This window comes from Scomber scombrus, chromosome 11 (genome assembly GCF_963691925.1).
Source record: "Scomber scombrus chromosome 11, fScoSco1.1, whole genome shotgun sequence".
NCBI classification, from domain to species: Eukaryota; Metazoa; Chordata; class Actinopteri; order Scombriformes; family Scombridae; genus Scomber; species Scomber scombrus.
In genome coordinates this window covers 9,935,936-9,954,347 of record NC_084980.1, presented here as the reverse complement: position 1 = coordinate 9,954,347, position 18,412 = coordinate 9,935,936, and the positions used below count along the sequence as shown (strand labels likewise).

Sequence of the window (18,412 nt, the reverse complement as noted above, 5' to 3'; positions counted from 1 at the left end):
ATTATATGTTTTCATTTTACAAGTCAGGTATGCACTGCATCCAGAACTGCCATCATCAAGTTATCATAGGGTACATAAATGATTTTCTAGCTATCGACAGGTATTTTTATTAATCTCCAGTATATTATAACTGTACGTGAATGTGTTCCTGAACAGTTATAAGACATGCACTGATTAGAAAGCAGTGCCCCAAATAAAGCTGAAGATTTAAGGCACAAGAGGAACTCCCTCTAACGTGTGGTTTTCAGTATGAGAACCAGATGAGTGTTATACTGAACGAAATATGGTGCAATATGTAATATTCATTAGCATAAATCTGTTCACAACAGACACATTTCTACTGACCCTGTCAGTACACTAGTTATTATGAGATACTGTTTCACAAATAACATTTATTACACAAAATGCTCCTTTTTCCTGTCGTCTTCTCTTTTTTTTTATATAATGCAAAAGAATTATTAAACAATTTTAATTATTTTGTTAAATATTCTTTATAGAGATGAGAGCAGAACCACTTGCTGCTGCTCAGTGTAAGACTATCAAGAAAATAGTAATGTGGTCAGAACAGTCTGACTCATAATGGTGTGCTACTGGATGTGTGCACATTGGGAACTAGTTGTACATAAATGATAACCTGTACAGCAGTAAATAAATGATCTGTCCCTAAAGATCTGGATTCACCAGCAGTTGTTTTAGCTCTCTTGTCCTTTTGGTATTTCTTGGTGTAACAGGCCCACTGATGTTCTGTGTACAATTTACGACAAATAATTTCTGTGTATTGACAGTCACATTTTAAAAAATGTAGTCCAGTGTAACACTTTATCCAGATACGTAGTAATAGTATCCAAGCAGGGGTCCTAATCATTGAAATCCCCAATCAACTTCTGGCTCATCATCGAGGCGTATGATAAGGTAGGACATCAGCTGGAACAGGTTCTGCCACAGGCCCAAAAACATGTACAAGTAGAAGTCACTTACATCCATTTGGCAGTGTATCCCTGAGTAGTTCATATCACACACACACTCAAAACTGTTTACGTAGTTGATACAGAAGCCTCCATTCATACATGGGTCCGAGGCACATTCATCAACATCCTTCTCACACCTGGAAGGAAAAGTCAGAAAGAAACAAGAGTTAAGAACATAAAACGCCATGTAAAACATCTCTAGAAAATCAGAGCTTGCCAGTGTACGTGTAGGACTTTTAACTTGAATCTGCCTAAGGGTGTGCTATGGTTAAGTTACAGTATTGGGTGAACCATTCAAATAGCTGTGAATAAGCTTCTTATTCACAACATCCTTCTCACACCTGTGGTGCTGTACCATGGGTGTATTAAGAGAAGTTATTAATAGTTCTTGTGATACATCCATCTGCTAAGAATGCAATGAAATTGCACACAAAACTGGAAATTTAAACCTGCAGTAATTCATTTTTTGGCCACTTGGGAGCAGTTGAAACAAGCTGTAAGCGCAACACTGACCGTATCACCTTTTAAGTAGATATATAGAAAACATGTCAGAATAGCCTTTTTACACATCGAACAGATACGAAGCAACATCAGCATTTATTTGAGGTTATATTTCTGACCACCAGATGAATGTTTTTCTAATATTTACTCTGTTACACTCTCCATCAACTCCTGGGGGAAATATCTGGCTATAATATTCAGCAAGTCACTAACTTTGTCTGTATGCCACTGCGGTATTTGCCATTTCTTTTTTGCTGAAAAGCTGCCAGCTGCATCTACAAACAACACTCAGAGCAGTGAGCTGGCTAGAACTGCAGATAGTTTTCTTTGGGTTCTTCAACAACCACCTTTAAAATATCACCTAGTCAATAGAGCCATTGTTAATATGGACGTATTGATTATAAAAGCTTTAAACACAGGCTTTAGTGCAGAGTTTTCTCTAGATTGTTTACATTTAAATTCAATTTAAAGTTAAATTTAATCTTTTAAAGTTCATCACAGACATCAATATACCAGTCTTAAATCTAAACTGAGCATCCCTGTTTACATGTTTAGCAACCTGTTGGGGTGTCATTTGGTCTTGACGTAGAGTTTGAGGAACCTCGGGGTCAGGACCTTCGGGCAGTTAAGAGGATTAAGAATTATTATGCAGGACCTACCACTGTCCTGTGAAACCAGGCAGGCAGTAGCAGGTGTTGTCTGCCTCGGAGCAGTTCCCTCCATTAAAGCAGCTGTAGTTCCACCTGGTACCCATGCAGGTAGATACAGGCAACTGAGGAAGTCTTTATAGATCAACAAACACAAACAATGTCAATGCCATCGTCGATGATTTAGTAGTACATTGGTAAAGTGCAACAATGGAAATGGAACATTTTTATATTTAATGTAGAAGCACCTACGGGTTTGTCTCAATGTACCACGGGATCTCAGGAATCTTCTCACTGTTAGAGAGAAGTTAGTGCTGTATATTAGTACAAGTAAAACTCTGGTTTTAGGTTGTGTTACTGTAACTTTGTTGATACTGACAAACTGTGGAAGAACTCACTTGCAGTACTGGCCTGTCAGATTCAGGGGGCAGAGGCATGAGTAGCTCTGGAAGCCTTTGAGGCACGTGGCACCACTGCTGCAATTGCTATTTTCACACAAATCGACTTCTTTCTCACACTGTTCACCAGTGTACCCCTGCTCACATACACACATGTAGCCCTCAGACAGGTTGACGCAGCCGCCATAGATGCAGGGGCTGGAGTAGCAGCTGTCTGACGGGTCTTGGCACAGCGGCCCTTTCCACTCGGAGGGACACATGCAGTGATGGAGGTCGAACAGGTCGTCACATGCACCCTCGTTCTGGCAGGGGTTGGGTTCACACACACTATCTCCCCAGCAGCCGTATCGCAGGGCAGCGTTGATGTTTATTCTTGCAAACTGCTCCTCCTGAGGTCTGGGGAGGTTCAGCTCTGTGTCCAAGTGGAAAGGAAGAAGAAGGCCTCCGATCTCTACTGGGCCCAAACATCCGGACAGGCTCACTCCAGCATCCAGACTCATCCCCCCAAGGAAGATGTCTACTCCATCCCTAAGAAAATCCAGGTCTCCAGCAGTTATTTTGGACAGCTCCTCTTTACTTTCATCCACTGCCATGAACCACCTGGAAGTCTGGTTGTCCATGCTGAGCTCCACAGTGTGCCACTCACCATCGCTGACTGAATCCTGGCTTTGTACAGTCATCTTGAGGGGATCCTTGTCAACACTAGCCTGAAGCTCCAGAACCACATGAGAGTCCTGGAGGGAGATGGTGAGGTAGGCTGAGCCCTCTTGTGCATGCAGTATAGTGGCAGCAAACTGTCTCGTGCGGAAGCTGAGGGAGACACTGGTCAGGCTACGCTTAATCTTCCCATTGCTCTGATAGAGCAAAACGTCACTTTCAGCCCGAAATGTCACATTAGACAAACCTGTCGGAGAGAAAGGGAAGAAACTTAATGAAACTGAAATTACATGTTACCATATACGTATATTGTAGTATTCCAGCGTGCTTTGTTGCATTTGTAACCAAACCTAACAGTGATGTCATGGTGTCTTGGAGTACACTTGTGCATCACTGCAGGAAGGCGAAACATAAACCATTGGACATCAGCAAAGCCAAGATTTTCAGGAGGTGTTACTCTTAGAGTATTTCTTAATTATTAAATAGAAAATCAGATTGATCAGATTTGATTGACAGTTGAGCTGTATAATTAGTCGTAATTGGCAATTATATTGGTCATTTTGAGTCATTAAAAAAATAAAATCTATGACAGTAAACTGAATATCTTTGGGTTGTGGACTGTTGGTCATGATAAAAGAAATTACATTACGTGTGGGGTTTGGGAAATGGTGATCATAATTTTTCACTGTTCACTGCTATTGTTTTATGGAGCAAGAACCAATCGATTAATAGATAACATTAGTTGCATTCCTAATTGACAGTGTTGGTGACATAAGCCAACAATCCGACAACTGTCCTCTCCTCACATTTTGATTCAAACATTGCTCAGTCCTCATTGTGCATGGAAGTACGTCATGTTTCTCAAGTAGAGCCCTGCTCACTTTAAACCAGTGAAAAATACAGAAATCTGTAATGTAATAAACAAATAAATAAATTGTGTGTTCCTGCTGATCAGGACCACTCATTGTACAAAGCTAAATAAGAAAAAAAGGTTTTCAGGGACTTTAAACAGTTAACATTTGTTTTGTGTGGATTTTACAGACCTATATATAATGTGATTTGGTGGGTCCTTGGTGGTAAACATGTCACATGCACACACATGCAGGAATCCACAACCTATGGAAAAATGCTTCCCAAATAACACTATTTTTGTTGTGCGAAAATTTAAGCACTTGAAGTGACATGAAGAATACAGAAAAAAAAGGCTTAGATTGGCAGCTACACGGGATCAACAGCTCCACTGCTTTCCTCTTCTTGAACATGTGACATTTCCAGGAAGAGTATCATCACAAACTTCCGAAGGCATGTGGCAGCAGACTTAATCTGACAAGGGATTAACACGTCTTAGAGGAATCCTGTGTAGGATCCCTGCCTCACCTCTGTTCCCAACTGTAATTAGCCACACTGTAATTAATCAGTGCCTGCCCCAGTGAGTGGTCTGAAGGGACGGCACACTGCAGGCAGTCCCCTCAGTGGATACAAGCCAAGATCAAATATGGGCTGGTATAATAATAGGCATACACATTTATTATAGATCCTATTCCTGAATGATGTTTTTACATGTCATATGTAGGAATAGTGACAGTGCCTGCACAGATTCTGGTATTTATAGCATTGAACCCATTCCCCGACCAAAGTCTCCAGACTTTTTAATCCTATGGTAGTGTATTTTTAAGGCTGTGGTCTTCCTGAGACAGGAATAGTGCAACATGTCCTTATCTCAGCACACTCACATTCAAAGCCCTGCGGGCCGTGCTGGCAAACAGCAGTGGCAGGGCAGGGAGACAGCTCACACCATTTCACCTCCTCACAGCGCTGGCCTGCAGTGTTGGGGGGGCAGTTACAGATGAAGTCGTCCCACATGGAGTAACACACTCCAGCGTTGAGACAGGGGTTGACCTAAGGGAGAGAAACAAGCCCAAAATCAAAGATAACCCAATAAACATGACTGCATTGCTATATTAATGCTTAATCAGCTACTCACAGCACAGGCATTGTCACTGCTGCATCCTTCTGCAATGTTGATGAGTTTCTCCAGGTTGTAAGATTCAACTGAAGTTGTTATGGGATAAAACTGCAGTCGTTTGCTGTTAATTCTCAGATCCTGGATGCATCCTTTAAAGTAGCCACCAAATGAAGCAGAGGCCCTCAGGTCTGGTAGCCCTCCAACAAAGACAAAATCACCAGAATGGGCTTGGATCTGCCTAACGGACATAGAGCCCTGGCTCTGGGCTGACTGGAACAACATAGCTGATATGCCTTCCAGCTTCACAGTCACCAGGTGAAAATGGCCATCAGTGACCACACCTTGGCCGACCAGAGTCTCAAAGTTGTTGACCTGAACTTTGACCCTGCCCTTCTCAAGCCAGAGGCGGAGGTACTGGCTTGTGCTGTTGGCCAAGATGAGGAGCAGGCCACTGGACTGTCTGGTACGAATGAACATGGATATAGTCACAGTATCACCTGGGTCATCGTCTAATGAGAAGACAGCATAACTCTCCAAGTCTTTGCTTCCAAACCTTGCAGTGATATACTCTGTGTGGGTGCAGAGAAGAGAGAGAAAAATACATTTCTTCTAAATGAGTACAGCAATGAAATAATAAAAACATTATCTTTTTGGCCGTTCAATTTAATGGATAGAATACAACCAGCCAAAAGCTTGTAATGAAAGAGATTAGGGATTGTTTTCAGCATTGTTTTGACAAGGACAAGTGTTCTCTTCTAATTTCGTTCATTGAAAATTAGAGTAAAAGCTGCTCTAGATGCCAACCAACCATAATGCTCCTGCGTGGTGTGAGACCATAAGCCTGCGTGATTTGCCAAAGTGAGGTGTTCCAGAGTAGCTTCTAAAACCCACGTTTTTTTAATCCTTTGCTCAGGTGTTGCTGAATGCCTCCTAATTGCATGACTGGGTGGCTGAACTCTGTGGCTATTTCTATTGGCTGTTTAAGCTCCTTTAAAGTCTACTAACTAAATGTATCATCCTGTAGGGTGGATTTCCTTATAGCTACCCATTGAGACTTCTGCCTCGTGCTACTGAGGATGAACTTGACTCAACCTATACTTGTTTTTACAGCATAGGTCTTCCAATAATTCTTTCTCAAGATAATATATACTAATATTACATCACTGAAACCTAAATTCATGATATGCAAGTCCAAATCATCATAAATCAGTGTCTTTAAGGAAATAAGGCAAAAGAGAAGAAATGGTGCTGAGAACTGAATTGCAGAGTTGGTTGGATTGATTTTGAGACATTGAAATTGCATATAGTGGTGTTAGTGTAGGTGTGTGTGTCCATGTCTTACCTTCTCCACAGTTAGTGCCCTCATACGGTCTGAGGCACTCACACATGTAGCTCCTCCAGCCTTGGTTCACACAGCGTCCTCGGTTCTGACATGGGCTGTCATCGCACTTGTCTTTGTCGCTGCATCCCACGGTGATGTTTGCTTGGGTATCTGAATCTTTTGGCTCTATAACAGGCACCACCAGATGTGAGTGCACAAACACATCTCTAAAGCAGCCCAAAAAAGCAGGTGGGTAGTCTGCTTCATCCACTGCTCCACCAAAACCCCAGTTAACCCCAACTGCTCCTATGAAGAGAATTTGGCGAAATGTTTCTGGCTGGGGGAGAGCAACAGAGGTTTGCTCCAGCAGATGGACATCAGTGTGTGTGTCCCTGGTGCAGCTTTCTTCAGTACAGAGTAGCCTGATTAGGCTGACCACCCCGCCCAGAGACGCTTCCACCGTGTGCCACTTGTTGTTGGACATGTACTCTGGGAGCTCCTGAACCAGTGTGCTGGACCCATGGCCTCTCAGGCTGCGGAGGCAGAGTTGTCCATCCATCAGCTCAATGCTGAGTAGCAGATCATCCACTCTGCGGTGCAGGAGGGTGCCGACAGGTCTTCCTGTCCTGAAGCTGAATGTCACATTAAGTGGGGCCTCTAGGTCTAAGAGCTCAGTCTCTATGTACATGTAGCCTCTCGACTCAAATGAAAAAACAGTGGTGGTCTCACATTTAGGGCCTGTAAAGCCAGCAAGGCAGACGCATGTATAAGTGTGTTGATCATTTTCAAGTAAGGGGGAACATATTCCTCCATTCTCGCATTGGATGTCATCACAGCCAGAAAGTGCAATAGTGCAGGTCTCCCCCCCATATAGGCGCCCGCTTTGGCTCTGCTGGGAGCAAAGGCATCTGAAACCTCCATTGTGACTCTCACAGATGCCACCGTTTTGGCATGGCTGCTGCTCACATCCAGTGACATCCTCATCAGAGAAAGCACCTGGAGAGACAATTACAGTAGGCTACATGATTTAAAACAATAAAAAATGAAACTGTATTCAGCTTTGAAACTCATGTATCAGTAAGTGTCAACAGACAGTTGCAAACATTTGTCTAGCAGTAAATATTAAACCACAGAATTAACATGAGAAACTAAAAGAGAAAGAAAAACAGGTCTCTAACTTTAAATTTGTAGAAATCTAAAAAATGTCATTTTGTTTAGACATACAAAATAAACCTAGAATAGACATGAAAATACTTGCAAATAATATTCATCTCTTATTACTACCTACAGTCTTTATCTAAAGATTACCTGCACAAAGAAACCATACCACCCAAACATGTACGCTGAATCTCAACATTGTCCTCAACAAATCCTCCACATTAAAAGATGTTTAGTAATATCTTCATTTTAGGTCAAAGACAGGTGGAGAATACTCATGTGTGCAGCTCCATCTTCAGCTCCGGCCCTCCATGCCTGTGTGTGTTCACTGTCAGACAGAAGGGATTAGACTAATGCACTTATAATGTCTTACACATCAAATGAGTTGGCAAAGGGAGGGGTTCAGCCTGGATGCTAATTAGAGAAACTCCAAACATCTTTCCTAGATAGAATTCTGATCTACACCTATGTAAGTGACAGCCAAGGTATATTTGATGAAAACAATGGGATAGGCACTGGTCAGGTGCATTCATAAAGAGCAGATTGCCATAATCCAATAAAGGTAGAAAGTTGCCAAAATCAAGTGTTTTTTTACCTAAAAAATAAACTTAATTTAAGATTTAGCTTGGAAACAAGGTTTTCAATGAGTGATTTGAATGTCAAGCTTTGATCAATAATACCTAAATACTTGTTGTGACCATTTCAATTTCAATTTCAACCCCTTGAGGAGTTGAGATCTTAGGAAGATTAGATGGTGACTCGTCGTTTGAAAATAGCGTGAATTTAGAGTTGTCTGCATTTAACACCAACTTGAGTTAAATGAGACTGAACAACATCAAAGACAGACTGTAACCCTTGGAATTCAAGGATTTGTACTACTGAAGTGGGTGAGCAATAGATTATGGTATTATCATTATCATTATTAGTGGTCCTAGAATGGAACCCTGGGGCACACCCATTGATACTGGGGAAGAAAGAGGAAGATCCAGCAAAGTGGACACAGTGTGTTCTAGCTGACAAGTTATTTTGAAAACCAATCTACAGGATGCTCAGATAAACTGGTATTGTGGAGTCTATCTGCCAAGGCGGCATGGTCATCTGTGTCCAAAGCCTTGGGCAAATAATTTTTTTTGCAGACCAGTGCATAAATAATGTCATTCACCGCTTTAATAGCAGTAATTAGTGTGCTGGGTTATTTTTCTAAAGCCTATTGATACTGTACAGAATACCATTTGTGTCTAAAAATTCTCAAAAAAAGTCTTATTGTTGGAAAGGGTAAGATTAAAAATATGAGTCAGGGGTTCTTCTGTAAAGTCTTACAGCTAATTTGAGAAAGTAAAGATGTACATTTGCCAAGACATGCAGATTTGTTAGGATCCAGTTGCTTTAAAGCTCTATGGACTTCTATTGCACCAAGAGTAGTAAAATTGAATTTTTGAACCACAGAAATAATTGCGGGTGAGAATTTTGGTGCAAATATTGCATCTTAACACTCATTTTGTCTTTATAACTTTCATCTTCTGTAAAAGAAATATTCCCACAATTTAACTCCACATTCATGAAAAATACACATACAAATTCATGTGTGCACATACATGCCTAAATGCACAAATAGTGTCCTCAGTTAAGTCCTATTTGGCCGCAGCAGTTAGCTGGACCGAGGCCCAGTCTCTGAAAAAAGGCAACTGAAGCCAGTGGTTCTAATCTGGGTAGCATCTCTGTCTTTGAAACGGCACTGATGTCATCACATGTCATTTCTCTGAAGGGCCCTAAGAGCATTTAATTGGTGCATGATTAATTACTGCTGTTTTTGGTGTTACTTAATTTACAGTTGTTCTTGGTCAGGATTTACAGTGGCACTCAATGTGCTATTATCTAATGTGTAGGAAAACCAGCTTTTAATTAAAGTGCAAGTGTTATTATGACATAGGATAATATTAATTTAAAAAAACTATGTAAGATATGCATATAGCCTATAGATAGACAGGCCTACAGACACATTTAGATAGATAGATAGATAGATAGATAGATAGATAGATAGATAGATAGATAGATAGATAGATAGATAGATAGATAGATAGATAGAATTATTCAATAACAGGCAAATATTCAGTGAGGTACAGGTGATGAGGTAGGCTATCATCATTTAGACTACATTACCCAAGATGCCCTGGTGTCATGAACGTTCTGCGCGACGACAGGACGTTCTCCGTGCAATAAAGCGAAAAAAAGGAAAAACGTCCGCCTCCCTTTTTAGTGTTAATTCGTGTTTAATTTATTATGTGTTACAGATAAAATGTAGTAGATAAAGTGGTATCAATACTTGTATTTCTGTTGCTGTTTGTTACATTTTTCACTTCTGTTTACGCCTCTAAAAAAGAGCTTTCGAGGACAAAAGCTGAAGCAGCCAATGGGCGAGTTGTTTGTTACGATGTGTAACATTTCTGGTAGGATGGGGAGGTGTGGCGTTACAGATATTCAGGAAATTATTATTCCGCCGTTTATTTTCAGCATAACTGATGTCAGCCGGGGCGTACCATGCTTTATAAACGCAGCTCGCATCTTTAAGGTAAGACTTTGTTAAAAACATCCCGATATTAGCGTTCACTTCCAGGGTAGCAGTGAGGGTCGTTTGTCGACATTCTCCTCGGAGGGGGCCCGCCCGTCAGGCAGATGACATATGTTAGGGGTCCTTGAGGTGGGGAGCAAAGGTGCAAATGCAACTGACTTCAGGATAGCAACATGGTTATAAACTTTCACATTTAACGTACGTCTCTATTGCCTGACGACTGCAGCATTGTCATTTCAAATTGGAGAAATATCCCCCCAACGTTAGCAATGAATCGATATTGTTCATTTGTTCGTGCACAGCTATGAACTTTCCACCACAGTGTCCTCTTCATGTCAGCGTCATGCTGTTAATATCATTGTTGTATCCATTTAGTTACATGTTAGCCATTTTGTCTAGCAATGTGTCCAATAACAGCTGAATCAAAGCCTAGTTCTTCACGTTCACACTCTGTTTCTCCTCCTCTGGTTTTTTAGGATTGATTCATGGTAGCCCATCAGACACAGCAATGAAGAAGAAGTCTTGTAATCCTCTGCGTCCCAAACGCAGCAGGCAGGGCAGCGCCAGCAATGAACGGGTGACAGAGATGGGCACTGTGCTGGGCTTCACCGCCCCACCAAACTCTGAAAGTGTCCCAGAATCAGCCTCGCAAAACAGACACCTGACGATGTCGCAGCACAGTCACAACCTCCTTAAGTTTTTGAATGAGGACCGGACACGCCAAAGGTTCTGCGATGTGTCTGTGTCAGTAGGTGGGAAAATCTACAGTGCCCACAAGGTAGTGTTGGCCCACGGGAGCAGCTACTTTCACGCTGAGCTGTCCAAGAACCCTACCACGACACTTGTGACTCTGGACCATGTGGAGGACTCTGTTTTCCAGCACCTGCTTGGCTTTTTGTACACCTCTGAGTGCCTCGTCACAGAAATGGACATCCCGGCTCTGACAGAAGCGGCCCGATTCCTGGACATGATGGATATACTCAAGCTTCTGTGTGAAGAAGGGGACAGCAACCCAGTGAGTGTGATCCAAGCCCAGGCAGAGTCAAGAGAGTCTCCTGAGGTGGAGATGACATCCGGTGACTCGCCAGCAGGTGACACGGACAGCCTAAGCCCACTTGATATTCAGTGCTCCCTGTGCAGTCGCCAGTTTAGCACTGAAAACTCCCTGCAGAACCATTTGGCTGAGAGTCACACTGATGTACAGCAGCATACCCCAACTGAGACCGAGAAGACTACGATGCGGAGATCAGCTCGTAGGAGGAGAACACCCACTAAGTATAAGAAAGACGATGTGGAGTACGCTATCAACACTCTGGAGGAAAATCGAAGGACTGTGTCACCAAGAGAGCAGCGTGAAGAAAGAGAGGAAGAAACAGGACACGTTTTTGTAAAAAAACAAACACCCAAACATTTGGATGTGAATGAGACATCTAAACCAGCTCTGGTGGAAGACGTAGTAGAGGAGGAACAGGAACACGAAGAAGAGGGAGACATGAATGAGGACTCGGCTGCTCAGAAGAAAGTTTCAGAGGTTTGTGCAGCAGACAGGAGGGCAGATCAGCAGTGTTCAGATGTAGAAAGGACAGAGCCGCAGGCTGTTGGAGAGGTGGAAGTGCAAGTGCCAGCAGCGGGAACCTCGAACCAGAGTCCAGTGTACCCTGAGGGTCTGGCTCCAGTTATCATCCAAACCGCCAGCAAGAAAACTCTCAAGTGTCCCAAATGTGACAAGACCTTTGACCGCGCAGGTGGGAACTATGGAATGGAGCACAGATGAATGTTATGTCTTGCAGTAGCGGTATTAGTAGTGGGGGTTATTGGAGCTGAGTAGTCTTGGTCCCATTAGTATGATCTAATTGGGGCTAGGGTTGTAACTAACAACAATTTTCATTATTAATTAATCAGTTGAAGGTGTGTCAGTAAATTGTCTGAAAATAGTGAGAAATGCCCATCACACTCAGCAACAGCCAAGTAAATGCCACTGAGAATCAAGTTATTCAATTTACATTTATTTAACATTTATTTTACATTTGATGAGCCAGAATGAGCAAATGTTTGACTTTTTTACTTAACTAATCGACTAATCGCGTTAATGTCCAACAGTTCATTCCATCAAATGTTCATGTGTAGCGTTTCTGCTATGTCGTCAACAAAGTTTAGTGTTACACTTTACACAACATATTATTTCATGGTAAAGGCAGTTTGTCATAGAGCTACAAAAATTAGTGAATGACTTGATTAGATCAGCAGAAAATTAATCAGCAGCTTTCTACATATCATTGTTTTAGTAAGTAAGTTCTTTGTGTGTCATACATGGTAGTAAACTGATTATCTTTTGATTGTTGATTAGACTAAAGAAGACATTTGTAATCGTCTCCTTTTCCTCTAAGAAAGTTATAACTATTTCCTGTTATTTTCTAGAAAAAAAAAGATTAAACAATTTTTTAAAGAAAATAATTGCCAGATTAATCAATAAATGAAAGTAATTGTAATTGCTAGTTTCTCACATGCCAAAGTTCCCCTGCTTCCTGTCTTTAATATGACATGGTTCTATTTTCCCTGTTAAAAGAGTAAGAGAGTCTTTCCACCTGTATTATTATTTATAAACAAATCTTTCCTGCATTTTTTAGGGAAGTATGAGAGTCACACCAGAGTGCACACAGGAGAGAAACCCTTCCAGTGTGACATCTGTCTTCAGCGTTACTCCACCAAGTCTAACCTGACCGTACACAAGAAGAAACACGCCAGTGACGCTCCCTTCCAGAAGAAAGAGCACAAGTGCCCCTTCTGTAACAAACTGCATGCTAGCAAGAAAACCCTTGCTAAGCACGTCAGGAGGTGAGGACACGGCTTCTGCTGCATGCTGACATTACACCAGACAGCCATACTGATCCTCCGAAGCAACAGGAGCTATTTTACACTTAAAGCTGATGCAGCAGTTTGGTGGTTAGATGACGTTACTTACATAGCTTTACTGTTAGGTTGTTGCATGCCAGATTAACATTAAAATGAGTCGCCTTGATAAATGAGTTCGTTGGCAGAATTGGAAAAGCACAAAATTAAAAAAACTTTTAGTTCAGAAGTTCAAAACTTTGGAAACATACAAACCTTTTCTGTCTATTTATGACATTGTTCAAACCTACACAACTAAGTTACTTTTCTCATTGTAGTAATTTATAGTCAGGCATAAGTTGAAGTATTTTGATTGGCCTCTTCTAAACTCACTCACTTCACGTAGTCAAAGTTAAAAAAAAAAAATCCCCCCCCCCTATTTTATCTTGACATTGTCCTGTACCTTTAATTGTAATCATGTATGTAAAAATGCACTGTATTAGTGTCCCTATAGTGGCTTTTTCTTTTTTTCTTTTTGAGAACAAGCGTCTTTTTTCAATTGTTCCAATAAGGAGAGAGTGTATGCGGCTGCTTAATGAAAGGACAATTCGCCCGGTGTCTTTTTTCTGTGCCCTCAGCGTTTTTTGTGCTGCTGTCTAAGTGTTTCCAGTTGAAAATCTTTTAACTTTTCAGAAAGATGCTGGTGTCGTCACTCTCGCTCTTTTTCAGGCAAACAGTCATATATTAAATGGGACGTCCTCCGATTGGTTCTCATGGTGAAAAAACAACGTCAAACAAACAGTAGCCTCAAAATAACAAATGGTTAATACAAATCAAAGGGACAATGCTAATCTGTCATCCAACAACAGTCAGAGTGGTAATATATTGTCATAAAACTAAAACTTAGCCCAGCACCCTGCCAGCATTTTTCTGCCAGAGGAAAACAATATATGGACACCCAGTAAAAAGTGAAGATTTGTAGTCCTCTTACTACGCTGATGAGATTTCGAAAAAGACTTTGGTAGTGAACATACTCTCTGTATTGTGGTTTCCAAGTTCTAAGTAAGCTATAGTACAAAGTTAATTCTCCACTGGATCATGAAGGCATTAGCTGAGCTGCTGTCACAGTCATGTTGTATGATCATGTGTCTTTACTCTCCTGCCAGATTTCATCCGGACAACATCCAAGAGTTCCTTACCAAGAGGAAGAGGAAAAGTGAAGGCTGGAAATGTGCTGTAAGGAAAAAGTTTGATCATTTGAATATATTTGGAATATGTGTTCATGAATAGGTATGATGAATAAATGAATATCAAGTGTTTGCTTTGATTTTAACAGTTCGTAACCTCACTCTTCTGTTTCTTATTTCCAAACCAGATTTGTCTGAAAAGCTTCACCCGCAGGCCTCATCTGCAAGAGCACATGATCCTGCACACCCAGGACCGACCTTTCAAATGCTCCTTCTGTGATGAACACTTCAAGTCCAGGTTTGCCCGGCTGAAGCACCAGGAAAAGTACCATTTAGGTGAGGTGATAAAAAAAAAAATCAGGAGATAAAATGTGTGGCCTTTTTGCTTTGTTCTTTTCTACCTTTCTGAAGCTGTAGTCAAAAACCCGGTTACTGTAGCAAACTATGCATAAGAAGTGTGTATAACAATGTCTCACTTCCAGGTCCTTTTCCCTGTGAGATTTGTGGCCGACAGTTTAATGACACAGGCAACAGGAAGAGGCACATTGAATGTACACATGGAGGCAAAAGAAAGTGGACCTGTTTTATTTGTGGGAAATCAGTAAGAGAAAGGTGCGTCTCTATCCCGATACTTTCTTCACATTTTCCCTCAAGAGCATCATGCTTAGCTGCAAAAACGTTGAATTCTCTGCATCCCTATTTGCAAATTCTCAGCTGATGTGTTTTTCTCCTGGCAGGACCACTTTGAGGGAGCACTTGCGGATCCACAGTGGGGAGAAACCTCACCTGTGTAGCATATGTGGGCAGAGTTTTCGTCACGGCAGCTCCTATAGGTGGGTCCAGAAAGATTTGAAGACGTTTGTCAGTTTTACTAGCTGTGTCATTATTAGAGTCCCCTAAAATGAGGCATCTGTTTCGGGGACAGGCTCCACCTGAGAGTCCACCATGATGACAAACGCTATGAGTGTGGCGAATGTGGGAAAACCTTCATACGCCATGATCACCTGACCAAACATCAGAAAATACACTCTGGTAAAGTATAAGACCTACAGCCCTGTTTAATTTTGTTTATTGTTACAATATAACACAGTGGGACATTTCAGGAGAGCTATTATTAATAGTCAATTATATTATTTAGAGATACATATCTTGTATCTTGATAGTTAAAAGGCTACAGTATGCCAGACTGCCTTGAGATAACATTTCAATCTGTGCACCTTCTTTGTTTGAATGCAATAAATGACATTGTATGCATGTGTTGGTTTGTTTTTGTCATTACAATGGTGCTGTACTCTATTCAGCTGCACTTTTGCATTCCAGTTGCAGATACAGTCACAGAGAGAATACCTTTAAAACTAGAGTAATAAAATGTATACTGTTTATAATATCATATTTACTTTGATGAATTATCATTTTACTGCATCTAGTTGGTATCTTAAAAACATTATAAACATTTTTTTATGTTTATTCCAGGTGAGAAAGCACATCAGTGTGAAGAATGTGGGAAGTGTTTTAGGCGCCATGATCATCTAACGGTCCACTACAAAAGCGTTCATTTGGGAGAGAAAGTTTGGCAGAAGTATGTAATCACACAAATAGCTTAGCTTTGGTAATGTTGTAAGAGCTATAGTTTTTTCCTTTGGCTACTACATTGAAAGATTAAACTGGAAGTTTTGCAAAATTTCAGTTTTCTGTCACAGTTAAGTAATTTCTTTCTTTTTTCCCCCCTAGGTATAAAACTGCTGTGCATCAGTGTGAGGTTTGCAAGAAAGAATTTAAAGGAAAGTCCAGTCTAGAAATGCACTTCAGGACCCACTCTGGTAAGGAAACAAAGAATAAAAACTTAACAGTTACATGCTTCACGATGCAAGCCATTGTTTTTAAAAAAAAATATTAGTCTTGAAAACAGGGTTTTCAACAGGAAAGGTAATCTAAATTATACTTTTTAAATATTTCCACACTGATGCTCATTTGTGTGTTCATGTACAGGTGAGAAACCGCACAGATGTCCTGAGTGCCACCAGACATTTCGGATCAAGAAGACCTTGACAAAGCACATGGTGATTCACTCAGACGCTCGTCCTTTTAACTGCCCCCACTGCAGCGCCACCTTTAAAAGAAAAGACAAGCTCAAGTACCATGTGGACCATGTGCACAGCACCCGCTTCACAGAGCAGCCCCTCACGACGCTCAGCGAGGACAAAATAGTCTCTATTCCTTTTGAGGAAACCTCAAAGGTATATCATGCTGAGCCTAAGTCGACCCTCCAGAGCAGCCCCCCTCCTACGAATGTCTGCGTGCCTGTCACTTTAGTTCCTGTCCAGATGGCAGGAGGGGCGCAGGGCAACTTGAACACACACGGGGCCACGTCTCTCTCCTCCCAAACTCACACCGTTGTGGGCATCCAGGCTCAAGGGCAGCAGCAGAACTCTGCCTACCAGGCCGCTACAGACCTGGCCTTCTTAGAGAAGTACACCCTTACCCCACAGCCCACCAACATTGTCCATCCTGTGAGACCTGATCAGATGCTGGACCCCCGAGAGCAGTCTTATCTGGGCACTCTGCTTGGACTGGATTCAGCCTCTGCTGTGCAGAACATCTCCAACTCTGACCACACCCACTGATGCTCTATAACCAAACACTGGACCAGTCCAACAACTTAAACAATTATTAAGTCAGAGGAACAAAAGCTACATTATACAACCACTAATAAATATCTACATTTCGAATACCCAATTATTGACCTCTATGTTAAATGATTACATTTAAACTGCACCATTGCACTTGATTCATTTTGGTTCTGCTGCGACATGGGATGATAACTTGCATTGTAGTCAGCCTGATCTCACAGAAAATTCCCCTTATTGTTGAAAAAATAAACGTGACGTGTTTGAAAGCAGGATGCAAACAGAGCTATTTTCAGTAGAACTAAAGCAAAAACATGGCTGTCATACAGTATGCATCACACATGCGTCGAGTTTTCACTTTTTTCTTTAGCTTTATCTTTCTATTTTCTATTTTCTTCTCATTCTCACTGATAGTTTGTTTTTGTTTTTTTCTGTTTGAGCTGGAACAATGAACTTTTTAATGGATTCAATGATTGACAGAAAATGAATTGAAGACAGTTTTGACAATAGTCATTTATCTGGTAAAAATGATTTGCTGGTTCTATTTTATCAATCTAGCCTTTAATGGCTTATGATATGACATTTACTGTTTTAATATTTGTTTGAACTGAACAATTAATTGAACTGCTAAATTAAGAAATATCCATCTTTAGGATAAAAAGATCACTTGTTGCAGTCTGGTACGAAGGAGACTTAAAACTGTAATTTGTGTACTGCCTGTACAACCTGTCTTTTTTAAAAGTTGTAAAGTCATGTACAAGGTGATGGAATAATTAGAGTCACATCTTGTTCTGTTCTTAGTATTTAAATCTGCATTAAGGGATTTTTTTTTTTGGCCTCTTGGGGGCAGCGGAAACAAGTTGTGGACACAAAACTCATATTGTCACCTTTCACATTGATTATCGTAAACTTGTTAGCAAATGTGCTAATTGAAACATCCAGCAGTTATGAAGCAACGTTGGCATTCATTTGTTTTTTTATTTTTCTCTCTCTTTTAGCTGTTTTCAGTCTATGAACTCCTGAAGAAATATCTTACTCTGTAGCTGCTAAATGCTCCACTACGTTCACCAGCTTGTCCCTAACTGTATCTGTTTGCTGTTGCTGAGCAGGTAGTGTACAGTGGGTTTTAAGAGCTTGTTATGCTAATACAGCTGCCTGATTCAGCCAAAAATGTTGCTATGGGAGCAGAGGGAGTGAACCAAAAAAGTTAAGTTATGGACTGGACAGTTAAACAATGAGCTAAATTTCACTAAAAGGCTTTTAGAAGCGTAAGAACCAACAAAACAGTGAAGTGGAATCACTACTACACACCGTGTGGTAAAATACTTGTTGCATCTGAGGATAGTTTTACAGATGCAATTTTGTGGCAGTTACAAAAAGATCAGAATTAATTGTTATTGAGTTCCTGTAAAGTTGAAACAGTTGGTATGGTATTTTCAAACTTTGTGTCATGATCAATAAAATCAGATTTGAAAACCTAGATGACTGTGTGTGTAAATGCTGTGACCTAAGAGCCTCCAGCCACTCATAACCATGAACAGGATCGGTGGGTGTGGAAAACTCTGCAGATGCAGTTGTAGAAAC

The 18,412-nt window shown here is 41.0% G+C and overlaps 2 protein-coding genes across 2 annotated transcripts; one reads left to right on the top strand and one right to left on the bottom strand.

Annotated features, from left to right (window-relative positions):
• Nucleotides 1-861: 861 nt before the first annotated feature.
• LOC133990434 (protein crumbs homolog 1-like) lies at nt 862-7,815 on the bottom strand. Its single transcript, XM_062428748.1, has 8 exons — nt 7,767-7,815; nt 6,480-7,454; nt 5,156-5,706; nt 4,905-5,070; nt 2,515-3,418; nt 2,369-2,410; nt 2,129-2,251; nt 862-1,105 (listed from the first exon to the last, which is right to left on the bottom strand). The coding sequence occupies exons 1-8, from the start codon at nt 7,813-7,815 to the stop codon at nt 862-864; spliced, it is 3,054 nt and encodes a 1,017-aa protein (XP_062284732.1).
• Nucleotides 7,816-10,070: 2,255 nt separating this feature from the next.
• Nucleotides 10,071-18,397, top strand: zbtb41 (zinc finger and BTB domain containing 41). The gene is made up of 11 exons (XM_062428744.1): nt 10,071-10,185; nt 10,662-11,930; nt 12,813-13,020; nt 14,181-14,250; nt 14,390-14,537; nt 14,684-14,813; nt 14,939-15,034; nt 15,127-15,233; nt 15,675-15,780; nt 15,933-16,021; nt 16,191-18,397. Exons 2-11 carry the CDS (start codon nt 10,694-10,696, stop codon nt 16,823-16,825), a joined length of 2,826 nt encoding a protein of 941 aa, XP_062284728.1. The 5' UTR covers nt 10,071-10,185; nt 10,662-10,693; the 3' UTR covers nt 16,826-18,397.
• The last annotated feature ends 15 nt before the right edge of the window (nt 18,398-18,412 follow it).

Bases quoted from the DNA above. Each gene is read 5' to 3' on its own strand.
- LOC133990434 (XM_062428748.1), bottom strand. From the start codon at position 7,815: ATGTTGAGATTCAGCGTACATGTTTGGGTGGTATGGTTTCTTTGTGCA. The intron at 7,455-7,766 runs GTAATCTTTAGA...TTGTCTCTCCAG, and splicing joins GGTATGGTTTCTTTGTGCAG to GTGCTTTCTCTGATGAGGAT. The intron at 5,707-6,479 runs GTAAGACATGGA...GCACCCACACAG, and splicing joins GGGCACTAACTGTGGAGAAG to AGTATATCACTGCAAGGTTT.
- zbtb41 (XM_062428744.1), top strand. From the start codon at position 10,694: ATGAAGAAGAAGTCTTGTAATCCTCTGCGTCCCAAACGCAGCAGGCAG. The intron at 13,021-14,180 runs GTGAGGACACGG...CTCTCCTGCCAG, and splicing joins CTTGCTAAGCACGTCAGGAG to ATTTCATCCGGACAACATCC. The intron at 14,538-14,683 runs GTGAGGTGATAA...TCTCACTTCCAG, and splicing joins CCAGGAAAAGTACCATTTAG to GTCCTTTTCCCTGTGAGATT.